At 34.7% G+C, this 25,722-nt stretch overlaps 1 protein-coding gene across 1 annotated transcript in view; it reads right to left on the minus strand.

Moving 5' to 3' along the window:
* PPP1R21 (protein phosphatase 1 regulatory subunit 21) overlaps window positions 1-25,722 on the minus strand; it is a 104,512-nt gene that overhangs the window by 688 nt on the left and 78,102 nt on the right. The window contains exons 16-21 of the mRNA XM_079111647.1: window positions 15,355-15,447; window positions 12,806-13,048; window positions 6,941-6,973; window positions 5,553-5,669; window positions 3,509-3,607; window positions 2,258-2,386 (exon numbers count right to left, since the gene is read on the minus strand). Of these exons, the coding sequence (XP_078967773.1) occupies window positions 2,258-2,386; window positions 3,509-3,607; window positions 5,553-5,669; window positions 6,941-6,973; window positions 12,806-13,048; window positions 15,355-15,447 (714 nt within the window). The remainder of the gene's footprint in view (window positions 1-2,257; window positions 2,387-3,508; window positions 3,608-5,552; window positions 5,670-6,940; window positions 6,974-12,805; window positions 13,049-15,354; window positions 15,448-25,722) is intronic.

The raw sequence follows: 25,722 nt of genomic DNA on the forward strand, positions 1-25,722 counted from the left end.
TAAGAACACAAACTTCCAAAAAAATAGTTCACATAGTTTATAAACCAAGTTGTCAAAAGGTCATATTACACTTTGTAACATTTTTTGCTTCCTGGAGGAAGAACAGCTGATAACCTTGAATTGTAACTTGTATTCAATAATCACACAACAGTTTACTTTTAACTCTCCCTATTTTCTACTTCCTATGCCTGTTGGGGCTGAGGGTAGGCAATAAAGGAAGAAAAGCAGGTTACTATCTGAGATTTACCAAAACCACTAACATCCATTTTGTTCTAAAACAACAGAAAGTAAGATTTCATGAAACTGAATAAAAAAATTATAGCCTAAACATGCTTTTTGCATTGTTTACACAAACACCTTTTAAAGGTCTTAATAGGTAATAGTTTTGAATATGTGCCAACTAAATGCCAAATGGTACTAATTATCTGTTAAAAAGTAAGCTGAAAACAAGTTAGAAGGAAAATATCTTCACTTATTTCCAATTCCCTCAAATAAGGAGATTTGGACTTTCTGGTTTTACATACTGTTTTCTTTTTTGGAGTGGCTCATTCCTTAGGAATACATTATAATTAAATTCCTGAACTATTAGGTATAGATATACTTTCTTCTTATAAGTGGAAAAAGGTTGCAGAATGCTAAGAGCAAGATAATAGCAAACAAATGGTTGAAGATATTTACTTGGTGTCCAATGGAGACAATGTCAACTTAGCCATAAGATGATGCTATAGCACTATAAATTATTAAGAAACTTGAGGGAAAGCAAACTACAGGGATTACAGATGATCAAAAAAGGTTAACAATATAAACTCCTAATTGAAGACAAGTCTCTTAGAGATTTATTAATATCAGGTATTTTAAGGAACAGATTAAAAAGCTCTGAGAAAACTTGAAACTTTCCTACCTTTTGAAGTAGCTATAATCTAATTAATTACCTTGGGGACAATGAGCTGTGCTGCGCTCAACATTTACCCTCCTCAATTCAGAACCAAATGCTCTGCAGCTTTGCAGATTCCCTAGAATCACTGTTACTTCTTTTTAAATGATAAGTGCTAAAACTGGCTTTCTCATACTACGACTAAAATGAGAAAAACCAAAACATAATCTCTTCAATGTGTGCACTTTTCTCCATTGCTAGGAATATAACCACAAATTTGACATTTCCCTGCTGGAATATAAAGAGGTCAAAAAGGTAAAGAGAGGCATTCTTCAAGGGGGTTAACCCCCACACTCTGCTTCCAAATTCAAGTTTCCTGAAGCACAATAACTGGAAAACCATAATCAGAGCCACACTGGCTGGTTATAATCATCACAGTGAAGCCCAGAGAAGCATCAGAGACACCCTCCAAAATAAGGAAAGGTCAAAAAAATATGATACTACACTGAAAAATAAAAATTACGTAATGCAAATACAAATGCATTAATATGATATATTTTCCAAGAAGACCCCAACTGAGCTCAATGTTGCCCTACACCACCACTAGCAGAAGCTAAAACAAAGCTCTGATTTATTCATCTCTACTTCTCTAGTGCACAGAGCAGGACTCAAAAATGCCTGCTGAACTACTAAGTAGCAGCAGCAGATCTCAAAGACACAAACTATTGACAGTGAATTCCAGCTGACGGTGATAAAATAGTCTCTGAGTTTACCCAAACATGCCAAGCATCTGAGATGATACACAGAACTGAACACCTGGTCCCCTGAAGCTTACCTTCATGGCAAAAGAATACACACGTTATGACACAAAAATAGAGATATGGCATGTGGATATGCATTCCAACCTAAACGTAATACCCAATATCTACTGACCCTGGCTTGGACAGCAGAGGCTTTATAAGAAAGGCAATCTCCAGAGTTAAAGAGAGTCAGACATTCCTTAGTTATATGGATATCTATGAGAATAAATTTACTAAAAGTTACTCAATAGGACCATTTAGATGCTTTTGTAAACAAAGAGCAATCCCCTTCCTAAAAGCCTCTGTGGGTCCCCCTCACTCTTCCACAAGAGTACTAGAAATGCAAAAAGTGCCCCAAAGAGCAGACGCAGTATTAATGCCTCAGAGGTCAGACCTTTTAAGCTTATAACTCGGTCAAGAAAACTCAATTTCACTTTTATAGGACAAATGATATTAAGGAAAATGATCCATAAGCATTACAAATCTCATAACCTTTAGCTCCTAAAATGCATAACAGTGAAGTACCTTATATTAACAATATTAAATATATTGCAGAGGGACTACCTCACCTCACCCCACATACCTTACTGGACATCTTCAGGGTATCAATCTCTTCTCTCTGTTTTGACAATGTCTCATTCATGCTGCACAGATGGTCACTCATCATGCTTAACTGATCCTCATAACTCCTCTTGGTGGTTGTCAGTTCATCCTTAAGAGCAAAGGAAAAGAGAGAAAAAAAGGAAAATCAAAGCCCCAGTAGTCACTCCACTCTGAAGCTTTTGAAATTTATTTTTAAAATATGGAAAAGCAACCGATTAAGATGGCCCAGATGATCAATTAACACAAAGGTTAAGATACAGGCCTAATAAGAGAACAAAGTTAAAATAAATGGGAAAGAAGTTTCTCTCAGTCTTCAAAATATGTTCTTAATTCTTTGCAAAAATGTTTAAGGGTTTCCTTCTGTACCAGGTGTAAAACTGTCAGAAAGGCCAGAGGACTTAATGATCTTCCCAAATCCTCTCAGGTTTTGTCAAGTCTCACACAGGGCCTCTGACATAATCATGCCATCCCACTCCTCAGTGGCCCACCCCTCCCAGGAAGAAGTGCCCTCTTCTCTCCTCCTGCCTCTCATGCTCTCTTCAGCCCCCTCAGATCGGATCCTGCACAGGCTCCTAACTAATCTGAGAAGCTAATCTGAAACAAAGAGGAGCTGGATACTCTGATGATGTATTTTCCTCAGCCTGATACCATGTTTACAGTAGTAGGCTTTCCGAAAACAAGGCAGTGAAGAAGGAAGAATGTTTTGCAGCCTGTTTTACCTTTCAGTGTAGGTCTGTTTTATGAAAGAGAAAGAACCGAATAATGTGTGCAGAACAAGCCTTTAGTCCACTATGATGAATATTTACAAGGAAAATGGGAAAAAGGATTATTGGTAAATAAGTATAATTTAAGCACATGCTGACTACAGAAGAATTTAAAATTAAGGTCAAGTCAGAAAAACAAACAAGATAATCACTTTTTGCCTGATATGAGATGTTCCTTTAAAAAATAACAGAATGAATCAAACACCATTACCCTATGTAAATGTATGATTACACAAATGGTATGCCTTTACTTCATGTACAACCAGAGAAACAACATGTATCCCATTTGTTTACAATTAAAAAAAAAAAAAAAAGATGTTCCTTTAAAATGAGTAGGAATAAAGTGGTTAGAAAAGACATGTGCAGAGGTCAAATGCCACAACTTCTGAAAGGAAAGGCTAACTTGTCTGCCCAAGGCTTTCAATGAAAAAACATTAAACCTGCTTAGGAAACACTTATGAACTCACCTGAAGTCTGCTGATGTTCTGACTGGCAAGTTTCATCTCCTCTGTCAATGCCTCCTTAGACTTCTCAGCCAAGGCTAGTCTTTTAGTGAGTGCTCGGCACTGTAAAATCAGAACACATTCCAAAACCAAATTTACTTCAGGGAAGGTTACTAGAAAATAATCCCCAAAGTCAAAAGCCATTCATTCGTTCATTCATTTCATAGTACCTGTTGAACACCTGCAGGCACTGTACCACACTTGAGTACACAAGAGATAAGGCTCCACTTGTATCATTTTAGTAAGAGGAAAAAAAAATTTTGTCCAACAACCCAAGCTCATCAGTATTTTTTTTTTTTTTTTTTTTTTTTTTTTTTTTTCCTTTTTCCTAGCTCTGACCAGTGGCCAAGAAAAGCATAAGAACTTTCTACATTTACCCATATGATGGATGAAAAGGGGAGTGATTATTTCAAAAGGGATAAGTGTATTCTGGCCATGGATTCTAAAATACTTTAAAGTCCTTCAACAGAGAGCACATTACAAGAGCAATAAAAGCTTAACAGTCCCACCTGACAGATTATTCTTTATCTACACAGGGAAAAAATGATCACAGAACTGTTATGACCACAGCTGTTTTCTCTGGGAGTTCTATCAAACCTAGACCATCCAGAAATAGAGTAGATGAAAAAGAAGAAGGAAAAATTGTTTTGCACTATTGTTCAAAGAAGGTGAGTAATTAAAAGGATCACCAGACTTTCTGATAAAGCCATTGACAATGAGGAGCTGACGAGATACATTTGAATGCTTGGACTAACAATTCCAGTAAGGCCATATAAGAGGTCACCACTTCCTGTTTACAGATGAGGAAAAACTGGGACAACCTAAAAATTTTTGTATCACAATTATGCTGAAGACATTTACAAAAATAGGCAAATGTCTTGAAAAGAAGACAATCTAAAAAATTTCCTAGTTAATCATTTATTTCTCAAGAAAATTTCAGGACATCCAGACAACCAAATAAACTATATTCTATTAATCAAACGTCTACTCTCCTTAGCATTGAATGTGACAGTTGGAGAAACATGCAAGACACAGGTTCTCATGAAGGTTAACAGTCAAAATTTGAGACATTCACTCAGCAGTCAGAGAACCAAACAAGGAGGATACACTTTGCTGTACTGCAAAGGTATTAACAGTAATTCCTCTACAAGTTTTCTCGTTTGCTGTCTTCCCACTTCTTGCATTCTAACAAGCGATTGCTACTGATCAACTTATCAAATATGTATGCAATGGTTGCTTGCAAACTACACTGATACTGCACATATCATTTATTTTAGCAGGAAAAAGACCCAAAGACTCTCTCCACTTCTAGCAACTGGCCTCCTATCAACCTCTCCGGCCTTAAAAGTCTTCCATGTTGAGCAGCATCTGTTCTATTATAATTTTTTCTTTTGATATTTATAATTTCTTATTCCTCCCTACCCTAAATTGTGTACAATTTTATTGATTTTATTGCATAGTGTTTTTTTTTAATTTCTCTACAGAAAATGAATTATTTGGTGAGGGAAGAAGAAAACTCAACAAAAAGTAAGGATTTGTCTCTTAAAGGTTAAAAAGGTTACTTTTTTCATTTATAGGAATTCATTTAACTTGTTATTTAGAAATTAGTTTTGTTTTTTTTTTTTCCAAAAAAGGCATATTTTGTTTTCCACCTTGCCTATATGAGAATTCCTTCATCTGTGATTATCTACCTGTCCCTAACTCTAAAACATTTGTAATCTCTAATAGTAATGCTCCAAAATGTATATTACATGACTATAGGAAAGGCTACTTCCAGGTTCCCTGCTATCTTTCTGTAGCTTGGAAGTGACAAGTCAATCTTATATATGTTGAAGGTAAGATTTTGGGGGTGGCAAATAGATTAATCAATATGAACTGCAATCAAAGGCACTGACACAGATAGACAGAAAATGCACACTGACTTCTCTCTTTTAGTAAACAGCAGAATAAATGGCCTCATTCCTGAAGGGATAAGGAAAACCACCAACCCAATTAACTCTCCACTTACCTCGGCATAAAAATGCACTGACTTACTGTCAGCCAGCTGCAGCTGGGATGTAAGCTCCACTATCCTTGCCATGTAGTGATTTTTAATTAAGTCTTCTCGAGATTCCACATCTGGAACCTAAATAAAGCATACATAAATAAACACATGGCAGTGAGATGAAGCACTTCTAGGGGGAAAAAAAAAAAGATAACATTCTATACATTTTCACTTGAAATCTGATGGGGAATTTAGTTTGCCTATCCCTCAAAGGAACATGAGGCACAGCAGGTAAATGGATATCCCAAGTTTCTTTCACTTAGCATTCTGCCTATCTCAGAAAGAAGCTGTGCTCAGAAGAGAACAAGGCTGAGGTAAAGTACTGGGAGGTTCACAGGGGCCATATCCTTCCACTTGGCTTTTATTTATTTATTTATTTATTTTTGTGTGTGTGTGGTGCTGGGGATCGAACCCAGGGCTCTGTGTGTGTAAGGCAAGCACTTTACCAACTGAGCTATCGCCCCAGCCCCCACTTGGCTTTTATTAACCTCAAACCTTGACTTTCAAAATTTCCTTCTGTGTGACTCCTATGTCCTTTAGTTAGAAGAGGGCAGGGGAAAAGGAGGGATTTCCTCAAACCCCTACATTAGGAACATTCTTTTTTCCTCTAAATTATCTTGAGACAATTCTAATGCTCTTAGACAAAGTTTTAAAAAATTCAACTATTTCTATACTGAACAGTTTTTGACCTTTGTTCCAAACTGGCATTTCTACTAGTTACTCTAGCAATGATACACTATTGAGTTTAAAAATACAAGCAGAAGTTCAAGATATCTATATTGTAAGAAAAATAAGGAAACCAAAGAATTTACCAACCTACTTGAATTATGTTTACTTGAATTATGTTACTGAGTAGTAAGATGAATGACTTCAGTGTTCACTTAGTGTTATTTATAAAGTTATATTTAAAACTATTCCAACATTCAAATGTACAAAACTATCTGGCAAGCCAAATCTGACCTGCGTTCACTTACTTCAAACACACTGTTTCTCAAGGCCCTGAACAGCACTGCTTTCCTGGCTGTCCACTGCAAGGAAGACTATGGCCCCCAGTTTCAAGCAGTACGCCAGTGAATAGGTGGCCAAGCAGGGCCACACCTTGTCAAATTGCTAAGACAAGTCACTCAACAAGGCAACAGAAAAGCAGGCTATAATTTGTTGGTGACAGTCAAAACAGAACCAGAGAGAAAAGCAACATGGATCAATTGGTGAAGAGGAAAAATACTGGCCCTACATTTGCTAGAACTGCTAGAAAAAAACATGACTGGACAAAGATGGCTTCTGCAGGACTTTGTAACAAACATGGTATCAGATATTTACAAACAAACAAGATGATACCAAGGGCACATTACCTCACTGTCAGATGTCCTGGTTAAAGTCCCAATCTGGAACATAAGGGAGAAAAATCTTTAGAACGTTTATATGTCAAACACAACATGTTAAACACATATAATCTTTTCTTGGTCCACACTGGCTTAACAGAGCACCAGGAATGCAGTTCTGGAAGATTATCCTTGGATTATCTTTTACTATAAGATATTGTACCTGCAGATAAGTAGCTGCATTCACTATTTCTGTCATGAGACAGAAATCAATAATGACCATTATTAAATCCTTTCTCAAAATGCTGATTAGCCATTTTCACTGAAACCCAACAAACTATCTAGGAAGAACAAGAGGAAGATCAGCTTTAGACCCCATCTGATTATTTCCATGCCTATTTCCAAAGCAGTAGCCAAGGCAGGGTAAAGAGAGTTTTATGGTGACCGTAATTAAATATTCTGAACAGAAAACACAAATAATATTCTGGCTGAAAGCTAAAAAGAAAAAAGAAAAGCCAGGCACAGTGGCACTGTCCTATAATTCCAACAACTCAGAAGACTGAGGCATGAGAATCACAAGCTTAAAACTAATCTTAGTAACTTAGTGAGGCCCTAAGGACCCTGTCTCAAAATAAAAAATAGAAAGGGCTGGGGATGTGACTCAGCGTTTAAGCACCCCTAGGTTCAATTCCTGGTACCAAATAATAACAACAATAATAATAATAAAGAGAAATAAGTATTTTTGGTTTAGTATTAAGACATTAATAAACTTCAAGTTGAGATTTGAATTAATGAAATTTTAAACACACCAGAATACAGCTAGATTTTTTTGAAGTTTGCTTTTATGGATTAAGATTTCAAAAATAGTCATGATTACTGAATTCAGACTATTGTTCAAGGTAGAAAGGTCTATGCTTGGACACAATGACTTAAGAAAACTACTAGAAACTCAGTTTCAAAGGATTCTGCTAATCAATGATGATACCCAGTAGACATTTTCACATATTCTAAATAATACAATCAAGAGTATTATTTTGGAGTGAGCAGTGTGAACTAATGAATGTTATGCCCACCTAACTATAAAAGAATCTTTTATAAATTTTTTATAGAATAGTCATAATTTTCTACTCAATTTTGAAGCAGGAGTAGCAATTACTCTTTCTCTTTTAGTTAAAACTTCTTATAATTACATGCTAATCATTTAATTTTATATATTTGAATATATATTTATTTGATGAAATAAACTACAGAAGTGTATCTATTCCATCTCTCTACCCTCACCCCTTAATCCTGGGTTATGGTTTGAAAATAACACACAGCACGAAGTTCTTCAAAGGAATATTACATAAATGGAAGGCAATGTTTCAACATATATATTTTCAATATCTCAAATGCTACCAACAGGAGTATAAACTGATAGAGCTCTTTCAGAATATAACTTGGTGACAAAGATCAAAGAACTTGAACATTCAGGCCTTATAACCCAGTAATTCTAACCTTAAAAATATATCCCAATAAAATCATATAATACACAGTCTTATGCATACAAAAAAAGATGTTATTTAAGATAATAAAAATTATAACCAATGTCCAATCATAAGTAAACTAAGGTATATGAGATATGGAATATTATAAAGTCAATAATTGATGTTAATTATAATCAATAATAGATTACAGAACTTCTCATATCAGAATTTGTGTATTAATATGCTTATAGACTTAAAATTTTATACAATACAATCTCAAAGATAATAGGAAATTCTGTAGAAAAAATTTAAAGTCACAGTGATGACTTGGTTATTCAGGATAATATCTTTTTCCTTAACTCATCTGTATTTTTTAGTTACAATGTACATGTATTTTTTTACATTTAAGAGATATATTTTTAAATTCTACTAATTTAAGAAATGCTTTTTAATTCCAGAAAAATATGGACATTTTTATTGTTCTGTGTTTTCTTGAGATTACAATGTTCTCCTTTTTTTATATAAAATAAAAAATGAGTTGCCAGATATTCAAATACAGTACTAGGTATTTTAATGAAAAAAAATTTAACTTCTGAAATACTATAAGGTTAAAAATTACAGGTCTCTATCTGATGTCAGCTTTTCCAGCCTCAAAATGCTTGCACCAAAGTAATCTGGTGGTTCATAAAATCAGTTTCCTTTGTTAATCAGTTAGCTTTAAAATGGGTACACTTGCTTCCAACACCCAAGAGAGAGGAACCATGCACATGAGCGCATACACACAGAGCAACATGCTTAGTTCGCTTACGTTCACTAAAGGGGAGACAGGGAGGATAAAGAAAGACTGGAAAAGTAGAAACATCAAAGAAAACAAAACTCCATCTCTTTTTATCTCTATTGTCTACTACGTGTGAGGCAAGTGCCAGTCCAATTTTGGCAGGAATCTGCCATGTGTAGAAAGAATTGTAATAAGACTTTTCTTAGCCTGAAATACACTCCTGCTTGAACTCCTGCTCATTTTTAAAACCCATTCATGTCACCTCTTCTGTGACATCCTCAACCTCACCAGGGAACTTCTCCATGATCTCATAGCACTCTGTGGCTAGCCAAACAACATAAAAAACAACTAGGAGAGGATGTACATTATACAGACTAGAATATGGAAAATGAAAGGAGACATCCATGTCTTGGTTCTCTAATCCTGATCATTAGACACTGCCAGAAACAGTGGTTCATGGAACAAGTGGCATCTCACTGTACCCTAAATGACGGCTATGGTTTGAATTCATCAAAGTCAAGGAGAAGAAAGAACTGTCAATGAAGGTAGATGAGGGCAGAGGGGTTATGAATAAACAGATGAGGATAAGAGTTATGAATCAACAGTTATCCAACAGAACAGAGATGGGAGTAAAAAATGCAAAAAAAAATTTATCACAGAAGACAGTTCAGTTTTGGTTTGTACGAAATGAAAAAGCTATGGTTAGAAAGACAATTTTGAACTATCTTTCAAGAAACTTCAATGCTAAATGAATGAGTGTATTATATTCTATAGATAACAGGAAACCACTAAAACTCTAGAAGCAAAAGAGTGCCTAATCACTAGTATATTCTAGGAAAATTACACTGACTGCACTGGGTAAGGAGGGTGTGGGAGGAAAGAGACCCTCAGAGATCAGGTGGTAACAGACTAGAAAAAAATAAGACCACATATACACACGTTAACTGGCCACCCTACTTGAAGCAACAGCAACCTTGAAATGCACCAAACTCAAATAAAGTCCTCATTACTCATGACCCAATACCATTCAGGACTAATGATTTTTCATATCCTTGGAAATCATTCTCATATATGGATGAATAGCACTTGCCACTGAAAATGTTCAAAGAAAAAAATTAGTCCTCAACTTTCAGCAATTGACATTACTGACTCAAATACACAAGTGTTACCACTTCTGGCATCTCAGAAAAGCAAACAGTGAACAAATAGGTTTATGTCAGCTAGTCTGACATAACTGACACTGATCAGAGGACAAGGCCCCATTAGTTAAGACATTTCATCACTTATCAAGTGTGTGAATTCAGGTGAGTTATTTCTCCTTGTTTCTCAGTTACCTCAATGATAAAATGGGATGTGACAGTCCCTACAATTTCACAGTCCCTATGATCCCAGGTGAGGACTGACTCAGCTAACATTCTGCAAAAGTCCTTACACCCCAGCCCAGCATTCAATGGCTGCAATCACTATCACTGTCAACTATGTCTCCCCTGGGCTAGTCTGTTCCCACAGTTACTCCCTGGCCAACAACAACTATACTGCTAGCACAAGTGAAAGATGAAGAAGGAATAAATGCAAACAATCAGGAAGACAGGAGAGAGGAAGAATGAAGTCAGACACATAAGATAACCATCTGAAACCATCAATGAGGCAGATTCAAGCAAAGTTCAATGGAGAAGATGGGAGCACCATGTTAACACTGCCCAAAAATGCTACTTGGACAGATTTGAAATTCTGTTTGTTGAATGTCCCTCTGGTTACTTCATTTATACCCTGCAGTTAAATGTTAAACCACTGATGTGGGGATGAACTTAGTTGCCTTCCCATGTCAGAGGCAGCATGTAGAACTTACAGCTGTGACAATCAGGGAGCATCACAGGACCATCCTGTGGGCCTGGAGACGGAGTAGGGCAAAATTCCATGATGTTTCACTTTTATTATTACTATTATTTTGCTTTTCTAAAAAATGCAATTCTTTCTTCCTCTTCTATATTTTGGTATGAAAAATTTCAAACATACAGAAAAGTTGGGAGGAAAAAAACACCAGAATTTACCATCTAAATTCAATAGATCTGTGTGGATATTTTTTTCTGAATAATTTGAAAGTTACAGACATTACAATACCATATTCTAACTACTCTGACATTTTCCTCCAAACAATGAAGATATGTTCCTAATACCATAACTACACCTAGGAAAACTAATAATATCTAAGGTTCTGGGATGGTAAAGATATGGTGAGGTCTGTGTACATGTTAGAAATAAAAGCTGGCCTGGACATTCATCCACTGTGTGAACCAGGTGCAGGTGAATGTTTGCTTTTCAGTAGCATTAAGAGCCACAAGGACAGAACAGAAAAGCACAGTTGGAGGGCAGGGTCTTTTGAAAATAAGGGACACTCTTTATTCCTCAAGAAAGGCTTGGGAAAACACACCTCAAGAGACTCTTGATTATGAGGGCATTTTTTCCCTTTCTGATTTCCACTTTTCTAGATTTTCCTAAAAAAATTTTTTTTTAACAATAGGCAGTATATTAGAAAACTTCGTAAAAAGAAATTTTGAATTCTGTAATGTCAATGAGATGTATCGTCACCTTCTAAATCACTGCAGTTAAAAATAAGGTCAGGCCAAGCCAGGTACAGTGGCACATGCCTATAATCCCAGCAGTTCAAGAGGCTGAGGCAGGAGGATTGGGAGTTCAAAGCCAGCCTCAGCAAAAGCGAGGCACTAAGCAACTTAGTGAGACCCTGTGTCTAAATAAAATACAAAATAGGTCTGGGGATGTGGCTCAGTGGCCGAGTGCCTCTGAGTTCAATCCTTGGTAACACCCCACCACCAAAAAAAGGCCAGTAATATAAAGTTGTAAGGTAGTTTTCCAAGGTACTTATTGCCTTAAAAGAATTAGCCTGATGGGTTTCTATACTATACATATGTTACAGAACTTTATACTCTTAGGAGGTAACTTGTAATTGGTTAAAGACTATATTAGTGGTAATTTCTATTAATAAAGTTAGGCATTTGGTCCATAGTTAGAAACATAATCACATATTTCAAAAGTTTTTATGGAAAAAGAAAATCATCTTAAATTTGACTTCCTGTTATCTTTTCCAGGAACACAGCCCTCACCATGTAAAATCACAGGGAATTTAATGGAGTTGCTTTATTAAGAAGATACCCTGAATTCTAATTTTTTTTCTAAAGCATATGTATCATTCCTGTTATAGAATGACATGTAATTTAGATGGTTGTTATAGTCTGAATGTTTGTGTCTCCCCAAAATTCTTATGTTGAAATCCTAAGCCCTGGGGTGATGGTATAAACAGGTGCAAGCCTTGGAAGATAGCCTAATGGAATTAGTACCCTTGCAAAAGAGACCAAAGAACCTGTTCCCCACTTTACCATGTGAGAACAGAGTAACAGATGGTCATATATGAACTAAGATACACACCCACTAGATACTAAATCTGTGGGTGCCTTGATCTTGGAACTTCCCAGTCTCCAGGACAGTGAGAAATAACTTCTGTTGTTTATAAGCCATCCTGCTTATGGTATTTTGTTGTAGCAGCTGGAATGAACCAAGATAACGGTTAACACTGAACAGGAGGCTAGATAGTTATCAACCAGCATTTAAGTGGGCAATCGCAAAGACACTTACCAGACTGGTGCTCTGAATAGGCTCCAACACAGCCTTGGCTACAGCTTCACCCTGGCCAGTAGTGTTCAACAAGGCAGCATTTTCTTGGGCCAGCCCAACCAGCTGCCCACTACCTGTACTCTTCAGCTTATCTGCGATCCGCTGGTTTTCTTTTTCTAGCTTGATTTTGGCTAACTGTGCTTCCAACATCCAATGTTCTTTTTCCTGCTCCAGTTTAGAAATCTTTTCCAAACTCTGTTGAACCTTGAAAAGTCACACAGAATTTTGCATCTTAGAGAATACACAGGCAAAACTTAGTGGCAAAAATAAATAAAATACACAATATGAAGCAAAACTCCCTCATGGAGGTAAAAAAAATAAAATCTTACACTGATCTGGGGAGAGATTTATTAAACAGGATATAAAAAGCACAACCATAACATGGGAAACAGAACTAAAGATCTCTATTCATCAAAAGAGTTCATCAAGAGGGTGAAAGAAAAGCCAAAGAGTGGAAAAAGAATGTGTAAACATTTAACCCAGAACATATAAAGAATTCTTTATCCAACAGATATATTCCATATAATACCCAGAACATACGAAGAATTCTTGCAAATCAGTAAAAAAAATAAAGAAAGAAAAAGAAAAAGAAAAACAATAGATAATCAATAGTGAAAAAGGCAAAAATAACACCACCAATAACAAAAGACCTAGATAGGTACTGGATCAAGACCAAAAACATAAAAAAGGTGCTCAATATCATTAATTATCAAGGAAAAGCAATTTAATCCACCCATTTAACTACAATGCAAAAGATAGAAAATACAAAAGTAGGTATTTGTAGAACAATTTGAACTTTCATTCATATAATGCTAAATGAAAGAAGTTAGGCCTAAAAGAATATATACAGTATAAAATCATTTAATAAAAAGTTCTACATCATGCAACAAAACCGATCTATGGTATTAGAATGCAGGATGATTGTTTTCTTTGGGGGAGAGGAGAGTAGTAACTAGAAAAGGACATGAGGAAGGCTTCAGGAATTCTGATAATCTTTTCTGAGGTATACTTTACATAGAGAATTCACCACAACCTCTGCCCCCTGCTTTTAAATCTAGGTATAGTATATTCAACTTGTGAAAATTCACTGGAATGTGCACTCGTGATCTGTATGCTTTTCTGTATGCATATTATACTTTAATAATAAGAAGTTATGATGTATATACTTTTTAGGGCAAATAAAAACTTAAGAATTACTTAAAAATAATAGCAATCTTATAGTGAATATACATGCTTCACCAACTATCACAATTGTGCAATTTTCACGCACCGTCAGTGGTACTTTCCTTCCATCATCCCAGTGAAGCCTTCAACAGCCCAACAATTCTTATTTTTCAAAGAAGAGAACTAAGACTCCCAGGAGCTAGATCATCTGTTAAGCTTGAAAAGGCAGAGCCAGGATTCGGGGTCCCATATGCCTGGCTCAGAGGTTGGCTTCTTTTTCCTGCATCACACTGCCTCCCACTGGCTCAAAGCATGCTTACAAGACCATGAAAGGCATATGTTCTCACTTTGGAGAGGTAAGAAGGGAGGACTAGTGTTTGTCAGACCAGCCCACAGCTGGTCAAAGGCACAGTGGGAAAAGCATGAGCTCTGAGGTCAGGCAGTTCTGCCACTTACTAGCTACTCTGGTTAACATTTACTTAATTTCTTTGAGCCTTACTTTCCTTACATTAAAAAAAAAGTAAGAAAACCAAAATTAATTTTTAAGGTATTCTACATTTTATTGTGTCAGAGAAATTTTGTTTTTCAGAAATTACTCTGTGGATGAAAATTTTAGTCCCAATACGTTAACACATTAGTGTTGAAAGGATAAGTGATATGTTTCTAATGAAAGTAAGGCCAGCATTGACAAAATATTGTCTTGGTTAATTTATTTGTACTCTCATTAAAACTGAGTATTTCGGGCTAGGGAGATAGCTCAGCTGGTAGAGTGCTTGCCTTGTAAGCACAAGGCCTGAGTTTGATCCCAAGTACCGCAAAAAAAAAAGACTATTTCCAGAACTAAAAGCCAGATGTTGAAGTGAATAAACCTTTGAAAACAGCTACACTGGTTTCAGTTTGTACCAGTTTCTGAGATAGAATCTACTATCTCCACTTGTCCCCTAAATTCAACTGACCAACTAAATACTAGAAATTTCCCATTCTTGCTCATTGAAGAAATGAAAAAAATTTACTGAGTCTCCAGGACCCCTGTTCATGCCTTAGTATTTCAGACATTTAAATCTAATACCTTAAGAATCCATCATCATGGCCAAAGTATGTTAATATTGTTCTAGTGCCAAACAAAACCCCAAATGAATTAAGAAGACTTATTTAGAATACCAACATATTATTCCACAAATTACATTTATGGCCCTTTTTAGCATGTATAGAATGATATTACATGTTACATGTTTACTAAAGCAGTCTTTTAAATCACTCAGCACTCTATAAACCTTAAAAACCTTCTCCAGAGGATCTAGCATTTCTGCTCCTTAACAATTTTCATCATTTTCCAGATGCCATACCTGTTGTGCAAGGCCTTCTCGACTTTCAGTAGAGCTGAGAAGGACCCGGCGGTTTGCCAGTGCTTCCTCATAAGGCACAGACTCCAAGAGGGGCTATGGGAAAAGCACCATAAGAATTAAAGGAACAATAAATAAATAAATAAATAAATAAATAAATAAATAAATAAATAAATAAATAAATAAATAAATAAATAAATAAATAAATAAATAAATAAATAAGAATTAAAGGAAAAACACTGCATCATCTTCCCCATGATCCTACATGCACAAATAAGAATGCTGAATTATATAGTATATGATAAGTTCGGACGGATGACAACATAGACTATTTCCTTTAATGCATGTGAAAAGATATATTTGTATTGAAAAAAGACAACAGTGAAAGAGAACTTATTATACCAACTATAAGGTACACTAACTTACACTATATGTACTTGCACCAATATACAAATAAAGGACAGAACAGAAAATCCAGAGACAGACAAAAGCATACACAAAAATTTACTATGTGACAAACATTGCATTTCTAATTCAATGGAGAAAAAATGAACTACATAAATGGTGCAAGGATAACCAGTTATTTATAAAAAGAACTAAGATCCTTCTTTCACATCTTATACCAGAATAAATTCTTAGATGAAAAATCTAAAAATTTAGATGGCAAAAAACACTGGAAGAATATTTCCATAACTTTGCAAAATGCCCTGGCTAAGAATGACCACCAAAAAGATCTACTTGACATTAAATTTTTTTGGGGGGCGTGGGTACTTGAAAGCAGGGTCTTGAACTAGCATGTGAAGCACGTGTTCTACTGGGCTAGAGACCCCTAGCCCCAAATTGTTAACATATAGGAAGCTCTTTCAACCTTAGGAATATTTTTTTAAATATATAAAAAGCTTAGACAGAGAATTGACAGAATTAAATACAAATGACAATTATGAGAGAATATTCGACTTCATAAATAAGCAAAGACACACAAATCAAAATAACAGTAAGAAACCTTTCCTCTCTGAGATTGACAGATATTTAATTTATGGGTTAAACTCACTTGACTATAAGCTGTAAATAAGTAACCTTCCTGAACTGTAGTCTAAGAAATGTGCCCAAATTTGAAACATTAACAAACTTTGAATCAGCAATTCCACTTTGGGGAATCAATCATAAAGATATAATTAAAACAATGAGATAAATACAGGGAGATAGTTTGACTTATACATTATACAGAGTATCGACACGGAAGGGAAATTTGGCAGTAACCATTAAAACTTAAAATGTGCAAACCACATGGCTCAAAACATTCACTTCTCAGTATTCTACACATGTGTCCAAGGAGACACTTATAAGGCTAACCACTGCAGTATTATTAAGACAATAAAAAAATTTGGAATCAATCTTAATGCCTTAAATTAAGGGAAACTTAATAAACCATGGAATATTCATCTTATAAAATTCTATACTATTCAAAAAGAATACAGCATGCACCACATATAATGACATAAATGGTTAAACTATATTTTAAATGCACAATGAATCTTGCACTGTTTAAAAAAGAAGGAACAAATAAAAAGAAAAAATTCTATATATTGTTTATAGGTTTATATAGGCACATACAGATGCTCAAAGAGTCTGGAAATTTACACAGTGAAGTGATAACTATAGATGCCTCTGGATAGAAATTGGAAATAGGGATAACTTACCTGTAATGTTCTAATTTAATCTAAGAATGCGTTTGTGTATTTTGTAATGTAAAAAATTTAAAAATGGTTCAGTGGTAGAGCACTTGCCTAGCATGGCAAGAATCTGGGTTCAATCCCCAGCACTGTATTAAAAAAAAAAAATTTTAAAAAAGGAGAAAAAATAAAAATTTCAAAGAAACAAACAGAAAAAATTAAAATGCAAAATTGCACATATAAGAACCCACTGTAGCACTGAATATAACAGTAAAAAATAGGCCACAACCTACATATTCACATGCAATGGTCAAATTATTACACACTTATGACTGAAATACTACACAGGTATTAAAATGATGATAGTAATTTACATTATAGGTATCTATTTTTGTTATACATATAAGCATATCCATAATGCATTAAGAGAAAAATTATAAAAAAGCAGTTGAAGCTAGATACATTTTGCTATTTATAGTGTGTATGTCTACCTCTGTGCATGCATCCATGTGTGCATCCATGCTAAATTTTTTTTACATAGTGGTATATTCTAACAAAGTTAAGAGTAGCTAGCTATATTTGTGTGGTGGGATTTGGGGAGACCATAATATTCTTTTCTTTTTTTTGGGGGGGTAATCTGCAATTGAACTCAGGGACACTCAACCACTGAGTCACATCCCCAGCCCTACTTTGTATTTTATTTAGAGACAGGGTCTCACTAAGTTGCTTAGTGCCTCAATTTTGCTAAGGCTGGCTTTGAACTCTCGATCCTCCTGCCTCAGCCTCGCAAGCACTAGGATTATACGTGTGCACCACCACACCCAGCACACATAATTTCATAATTTTCTTCTTCTTCCTCTTTTTTTTTTTTGTAGTTATAGATGGACAGCATGCCTTATTTTATTTGCTTATTTTTGTATGCAGTGCTAAGGATCCAGTGACTCACACATGCTAAGCAAACACTCTTCCACTGAGCCACAGTCCCATAATTGTCTTCTTAATATACTATTATATGGTCTGGGGATTTCTTTGAAATGGCAACATATTATTACTACTTAGAAAAAATTATAAACATATTTAATTTTTTTTTTCTGTTTTTACAAGTTTAAGATAGATTTCTGACATCTGGTATTTACTGCTTATCAGATTACCTCACCCCAGGTACTCTACCAGGCACTGAGGACACAAATCCAACATGACATATGCTTATCAAGTAATGTCTGGGTCTCTGCCACCTTCTTTTCCCCAAAGATCCATTCTAACACCATCAACTACCTGCACCCCAAAATTGTGTAAAATCTAAACAATATAGCCGGGTTTAGTGGTACATGCCTATAATCTCAGCCACTCGGAAGGCTGAGGCCAGGGTCAGGCAACCCTGGTTAAATCTCCAATACAAAGAGAAAAAGAAAATCTAAGTAATATGAACTGTGGAAAATCTGTTACCATTCTATGGAATGATTCCTAAATTTTCCCTGATTTAAATGTTAACAGCAGCTCACAAACCTTTCTCAAAGCCTTCATATAGGCAGCAGCTTTTTTCTTGTATTGTAGCATACATTCCGCTGAAAGAGGACTAATGAATCCACTTGATGCCTTAGGCCCATAGCTCAGTGAAGCAATGAAGTAGTCCACATTGTTGCTGAAGAAAGATGCAATCTAAACAAAGTGTGACAAGAAGATAAATTTTGTTTTCCAACGATAATCTAGAATTTATAACTAATAGCTTTCAGAGCAGTTTGAAGATGCTGAGAATGGAAATGAAATTCCAAAACCTGCCCTGAAGCCCATATTTATTTATTTGAGGACAATACTTAGACAATGATAGATAATAAAGAGACTACAGGTATAAATATAGGTACAAATATTGAGAACTGACTTCTGACATGTCCAGTCTAGAAAATTTCTATTCTTATTGAAAACCAAGACTTATTCTGATTTATTCTGTAGGTAACTTTTATGAGCTGTTTATCTTAATAATTTCTACACTGATTTCAAATATCCATGTTTAGGTTTATTCATTTCATTTGTATTTTAACTAAATATTTTACATTCTAACAGAAGACATGACAAAGCACCTTTTTTTAATTTGAGGTGCTAGGGATTGAACACAGGGCCTTGTGCTTGACAGGCAAGCACTCTATGAACTGAGCTATATCCCCAGCCCATAAAGCACCTTGAACATGTAATCTCTATCTACATTTAATTTGTAAATCTCAATTTGTAAATTATAAAAGAAAAAGGAGTAAAAATTCAGTAGATTCTTGTCATTTACGGATTTAACAACTGTTAAATCTGTATAAACAGCCACAAAGATCCATGACTCTAATTTTGCTGAGCCATGACTCGAATCTATAATGCTATATGAAATGATGATATAAATAAAAAATATCTGGCTAAATGTCCTAGCCAGAAAAATCAGTCTTGGATACATTAAAGAAAATCCTATCTTGATAAATTTAAAGAAAATGGCTCGTGAATGGAGTATATTACACCTTGGTTAAAAACTACTCTACTGGGGGCTGGGGTTGTAGCTCAGTGGTAGAGTGCTTGCCTAGCATGTTAGGCACTGGGTTCGATTCTCAGCACCACATATAAATGAATAAATTAAAGGACCAGCAACAACTAAAAAAATATTTTTTAAAAACTACTCTAAAATTAAGCAGTTAATCACTATAGTGTGAAGGGTATATTTTTCATTAATATTATGTCAAATAAATGAAAGGAGTATTCCAAAAATCTTTTTTTTTTTTTTTTAATTGTAGGTGGACACAATAACTTTATCTTATTTATTTTTATGTGGTCCTGAGGATCAAATCCAGTGCCTCACATGTGCTAGGCAAGCATTCTACCACTGAGCTACAACCCCAGCCTCCAAAAATCTTGAGCTATATATTCCTTGTGAATGACAGGGATATACCCAACACCTATATTTAGGTCATGATAGTATATTGTGAGGTCTATTTTCTTTCTTTTAATATTTTTCCATTTTCCAAACTTCCTTTAATAGGCATATGCTATACCTTCCTGTTCTGTTCTTTATTACAAACTATAAAATTTAGTTTAATCAAATCATATTAGCTTATTATTAAGATGTCTGTCAGGTGCTATGGTGCATGCCTGTAATTCCAGCAGCTTGGGAGGCTGAGGCAGGAGGATCTCAAGTTCAAAGCCAGCCTCTGCAAAAGCAAGTCACTAAGCAACTCAGTGAGACCAGTCTCTAAATAAAATACAAAATAGGGCTAGGGATGTGGCTTAGTGGTTGAGTGCACCTGAATTCAATTCCCGGTACTTTAAAAAAAGAAAAAAAAAAATCAGCAACTAACATTAGTTCAAAGAGTAATGGTTAAAACACATTTATAAAAATTCCAGAGCAAAGGTCAGATACATACCTTTCCCTGAAACAACATTTTAAGGTTTCAGGAAGAGCACAGCTAAAATAAACTGTGAAATATGCAGGTATTTAATACTTCAGTGTTTTTATAAAAGGCAACAAATGCAGAGACTCCTATAAAATATCAACATTTTCTTTTTCCAGAATTTTTAATTGAATCAAAGTTATCCTCAGTAAGCTTCTGGCATGCTGTAGATGAAGGGGATAAAAGAAAGCAATGGGGATGATCCTCTGGCTCAGAAATTCACTAGGCATGGATTTGTGAGTTCACAGAACCTAAAGATAACACTTCTTAATTATGGCCCTAAGCTTTGTGACAAATGGTCACAAAGATAAGTCCAAATGCAGGAAAGGTGACACTGAATGTCTAACATGACCTATGATCACTTCTGATTGATTAAAACCACTTGAAGAAAAATTTTACTATTATGATCAACCCATCAGAAGAAAGAATGATGTATAAATACAGATACAGAAATGAGTACTTCCTTTAGGAATTATGTTGAGCTGCTGAAATAAAAAGGTGAGATAGTTCTGAATAGTCTTTTTGGTTTTATACATATGGGAAGGTCTCCAGAACATCTTGTTAAAGGTGTTGATAACACCATGACTCTGAGAATATGACTTCTGAAGAAATCACAATATCCACAATCAAAAGATTTTTAAAGAAACCACATTTGGGTCAGTTTATAATAATTAAGTGCTCAATGACATAAACGATCATAAATTCATATTAAAGGTTCAATGAAAGACACATATTGAAGCCACTTCAAAGGAATTGTTAAGATACGAAAGCACTATTGTTACAACTGAGGCCCCAATTAACTTAGCAAGACCCTGTTGCAAAATAAAAAATAAAATTGGCTGGGGCTCAGTGGTAAAGTGCCCTGGGGTTAAATCCCTAATACTAAAGTAGAAAAATTACAGGGGGGGGCATCCAAAATATTAAAAAAGGTTGTACTGCATGACTTTTTGCTCTCTCTGAATGTTTCAATTGTTATGTAACAGACCCCTGAAGGATCTATATTGAGACCATGTATAATCTTCAAATCTTTCAATCTTGCACTGACATGAATTGTGAGTGATGTACTCACCACAAATACCAAACAATTACCACTACCACACTGTTTTAAACATTGAGAAGATAATTCAACCTGAAGAAAGCTGAAGTTTTTTTTAAAGAAAATAAACAAATATTGGGTATGGAGAAAGAAAATGGTACAACTATATTTTACCAAAAAAAAGCTTTATATTCCAAAATTTTTACAGGTAAATTTTCCTATACAATTTTTTAAAAAATATATATATATCTCATATATATATATATATATATATATATATTTTTTTTAAGAATTGTCAATATAAACCAGAAAATAATTACCTTTCCTGCTCCATTTGTTAATGCCACTACTGATGACAGGATACAGTCATTAGTTGTTATCAGCTTCTGTGTTGCTGTTGGAAGTTCATGCTCTATTGTAGCTTTTTGACTATAATGTTTAGAAATATCTATAGAAGCAATAAAATTGAAACTCATTACTATCTATACAAAAATCACATACAGATAACCAGCCCACTCACTACTTTTACAAATTTATAAAGTTAATTTAACAAATGGTACTAAGTATCACTACTGTGCTAAACATTATCAATTAGGCCACAAATTCAGGTAGAAAGAAGGGAGAAATGAGTGTTTCTTAACACCATCTTGTCTGTTTTGACTCCAGCCATCAGCTTGTGGATCTGATTCTTTTTTATTTGAGAACTAGCCCTTATTCTAGCATTGGATAAATGATCCTGACCAGGATTTACCAGTTAGAAACCACTGTTTTGACAGTCTAGCAGGCACTAACAAGAGGCTGGAACAGAACAGTCAACATAAGCAGGATGTCCCATATTCCATAATGGACCTTAGGTAATTTGCTAATACACACCCTAGCAATGAGAAATGTCTGCACAGCCAAATAAGGATTGGGTACTCCAGTGTCTGCTTCATGTGCTATTACTTCCAATCTAATAATATTACAACAAAGGTCTGTGGTTAAAAAACACAGAAGAGAGGCTTAAATACAAAAGGCTTAAGAGAAATTGCAGTCAAATTGGTCAAAGAGCTAAGTTTTGGAGTTTTCTGGGTCTCTGAGATATATAATGATTTTGTCCTGGAAATAAGGGAAAATGGGAGAATTATTATGATGACATTGATTTATAGTGAAGGGTAATTACATTTTTAAGTAAGAAAATGTTTACAATACAGTTCTCATTGAATTTTTTAGACTGCTTCAAAGAACACGAATTATCACTACCAACAAAGCTAAAAATAAATCATAAAACATGAAAATTAACTTTTATAGACGCTATATATGCAAAGAATTTCATTTATTAAAAATCAATAAATTTAGTTGATTTTATATTATGCATAATTAAAAGGAGAAATAAGACTATTTGGAAAGTTATGGTATTAAAGATTTAACCTGACACTTTCATATTTTAATACAAAATTACTATGTTCTCTGAAAGCTCATTTTCACTAAAACTTTAAAACTAGGGAATTGTTTAATCAATAAATACATATTATTTATACAATCTACATACCTATATATATGTCTTTAATTAAGTATAGTTTTAGTTTTGAGAAAAGTTATTATAAGAGTCTATATACACCTTAGTTTTCCTTCTTATTAAAAAATCTTACATTACTATGTAAAAGTTGTTATAGTAAGGGAACTAACCAATAAGTACATTACTATTATGTTCAATATATATATTTAAAAATATTTTTTCATTGTCAATGGACCTTTATTTTATTTATTTATATACAGTGCTAAGAATTGAACCCAGTTGAACTCCATCACTGAGCTACAACTCCAGGCCATATTTTAAAAAATACATGAAAATCTCTGTATATTTTGTAAGATTTCCAAGTATATAAAAATTCAGTTAGAATGGTGAAATTTTTTGTATAAACAGACATTTTCTTGCTACACACCAGGCAGCTTTATTCAATATTTTACTAGAAATATACAATGTTATAATACAAGTTGGTTAGCAGGCAATCTTGGTTTGTTAATAGGAAACTGAAGTACTTTGTTTTTTATTTTTTTTTTAATTAGAGTTTTATAGTTATACATAATTTGAGGTACTTACGAAAGAGTATAATACTAAGAACAATGCGGTTGGAGTTTGACTCTAATTCTGACAATCCAATTGTTTACTTTTTATTTGATCCAAATATTTTAGTTATTTAGGGTGTCCCTTGATGTTAAATTTTAACTTCAAAAAGTACAAAGGAATCATATGACCAAGACCATACATTTATTTTTTCCTTTTATGTTTTCTATGAATCAACCTACTTTGGATGTCACTGAGACTAAAAATCAAATCATTCTCACACAGAATGCCACTTATTGGGCTGGGGCTGGAGCTCAGTGGCAGAACGCTTGTCTCGCATGTGTGAGGCCTTGGGTTTGATTCAGGGCCTCACACATATAAAAATAAACAAATAAAATAAAGGCATTCTGTCTATCTACAACAACAGAAAAGAATTTTAAAACAAAGAATGCCACTTGTTAAAAATAAGTTCACTTCCATTTTAATTCTATATAAGATAAACATTTTTATAACTCCCTATTTTTGTTTTTACACTAAGAACAACCTACTAACCACCTACTTGCCTTTCCCTCCTACTTCCAAATTTGATCAAGCAATAATTTTGGGGGAAAGCAGGAAGGGCAGAAGTTTGAAATAAGAGTTCTCTTAAAAACAAAGATTCTTCTGTTAATGCTCTCAGATTTCATGAAAGATATACAATAGTCTTCCAAGCTAGATATGAAAATAGACTTGAACTGTAAATCTAGCAACATGGCTCTAAACCTACTTGCCAACATTCTTCATGTTTCCCAACATTCTTTCTTTATATTATGTTCATCTTCAAGGAAAGAAACACATGGTGGCACAAAGGGGCTAAAGAGGTTTCTGACCATCCCATAATCTCCATTCAGCTCACGCCAAACAGTAACAGCAGTGTACTTTGATACTTGCCATCTTCTCAATCTTATATAAGGTATGAACAAAAGTATCTTTATAAAACTTTGTACATGGTTGATGAATTAAAATAGCAATATAAGTAAAAATCAAGATTTTTTTTTATGTAAAAGAAATGTTAAGACCCCTTTTAATTGATTTTTTTTTTATGTAAAAGAAATGTTAAGACCCCTTTTAATTGGGTAGCTATCATCTACTGCTCTGGTATCTCCTATTTAGAAATTCTGGAGAAACTGCTAGCAGGAACAAATGATAATATTCCTTTGGAAATTTAACAAACAAGAAACCTAGAGACACAGAGGTACTTGTAGTTTCAAAGGCCTAGAACTAAGTTTAAAAACAGTTCTGGAGCCAGGCACAGTGACACACGCCTATAATCCCAGCAACTCAGAAGGCTGAAGCAGGAGGATCATGAGTTCAAAGCCAGCCTCACCAATTAACTGAGGCCCTAAAGACTTAGTGAGACCCTGTCTTAAAATAAAACATTAAAAAAAAAAAAAAAAATGGGGCTGGAGATATGGCTTAGTGATTACAAGACCATGGGTTCAATCTCTGGTACCAAAAAAAAAAAAAAAAAAGTTCTGGAATGGACCACTACAGCTAAGTCCCAGCTCCTCAAACCAAAAGTTGCATAGTAGATAAATAAATAAATAAATAAATAAACCAAATTAAGTTCTGCAGGCTTCGGACTGACTATTGTGAAGTGCCACTGAGACTACCTACCCAAGCAACGATTCCTGAAACCAAGGAAAGCTCCAGACTTTAAAAGTTCCTTATAGTTAAAAACAAGCCAAGGAGGTCCCATTCTACAGACTATGGTAAAATGGTGTTTGGAAATACTGCTGGGATGAAGAATGAATCTCAGGGCCATATGTGTGTGCCAATCTATAAGAGGGCACCAAGTGTACCCTTCTTATACATGTTATATGCAACAACTTAAAGTTTTTAAAATTACTGTCTATGAAATGAGTCACTAATTGTTAACTAAACACTACAATGAATCATTTAGGCACTTGGGCTACTTCCAATAGTACTTAATAATCCCTCCTGCCTATTCTCCTTCCCCTACTACGAGTCTCTAAAAGGAAAAGAAAGAAAAGGAATCTAGAAGTTAACACAGAGCTACTGACTGGTCAGGGCTCAGAATCATATACTAAGAATTGTATGAAATACTTTAAAAGATTTCCCTCTGCCTACTGGCATAATACATTCTTAAGAGCACAGAAGAAATTATAAACTGACCAAGGTTTGAAAATAGATCTT

Source organism: Sciurus vulgaris (genome assembly GCF_902686455.1).
Source record: "Sciurus vulgaris genome assembly, chromosome: 14".
Taxonomy (NCBI): Eukaryota; Metazoa; Chordata; class Mammalia; order Rodentia; family Sciuridae; genus Sciurus; species Sciurus vulgaris.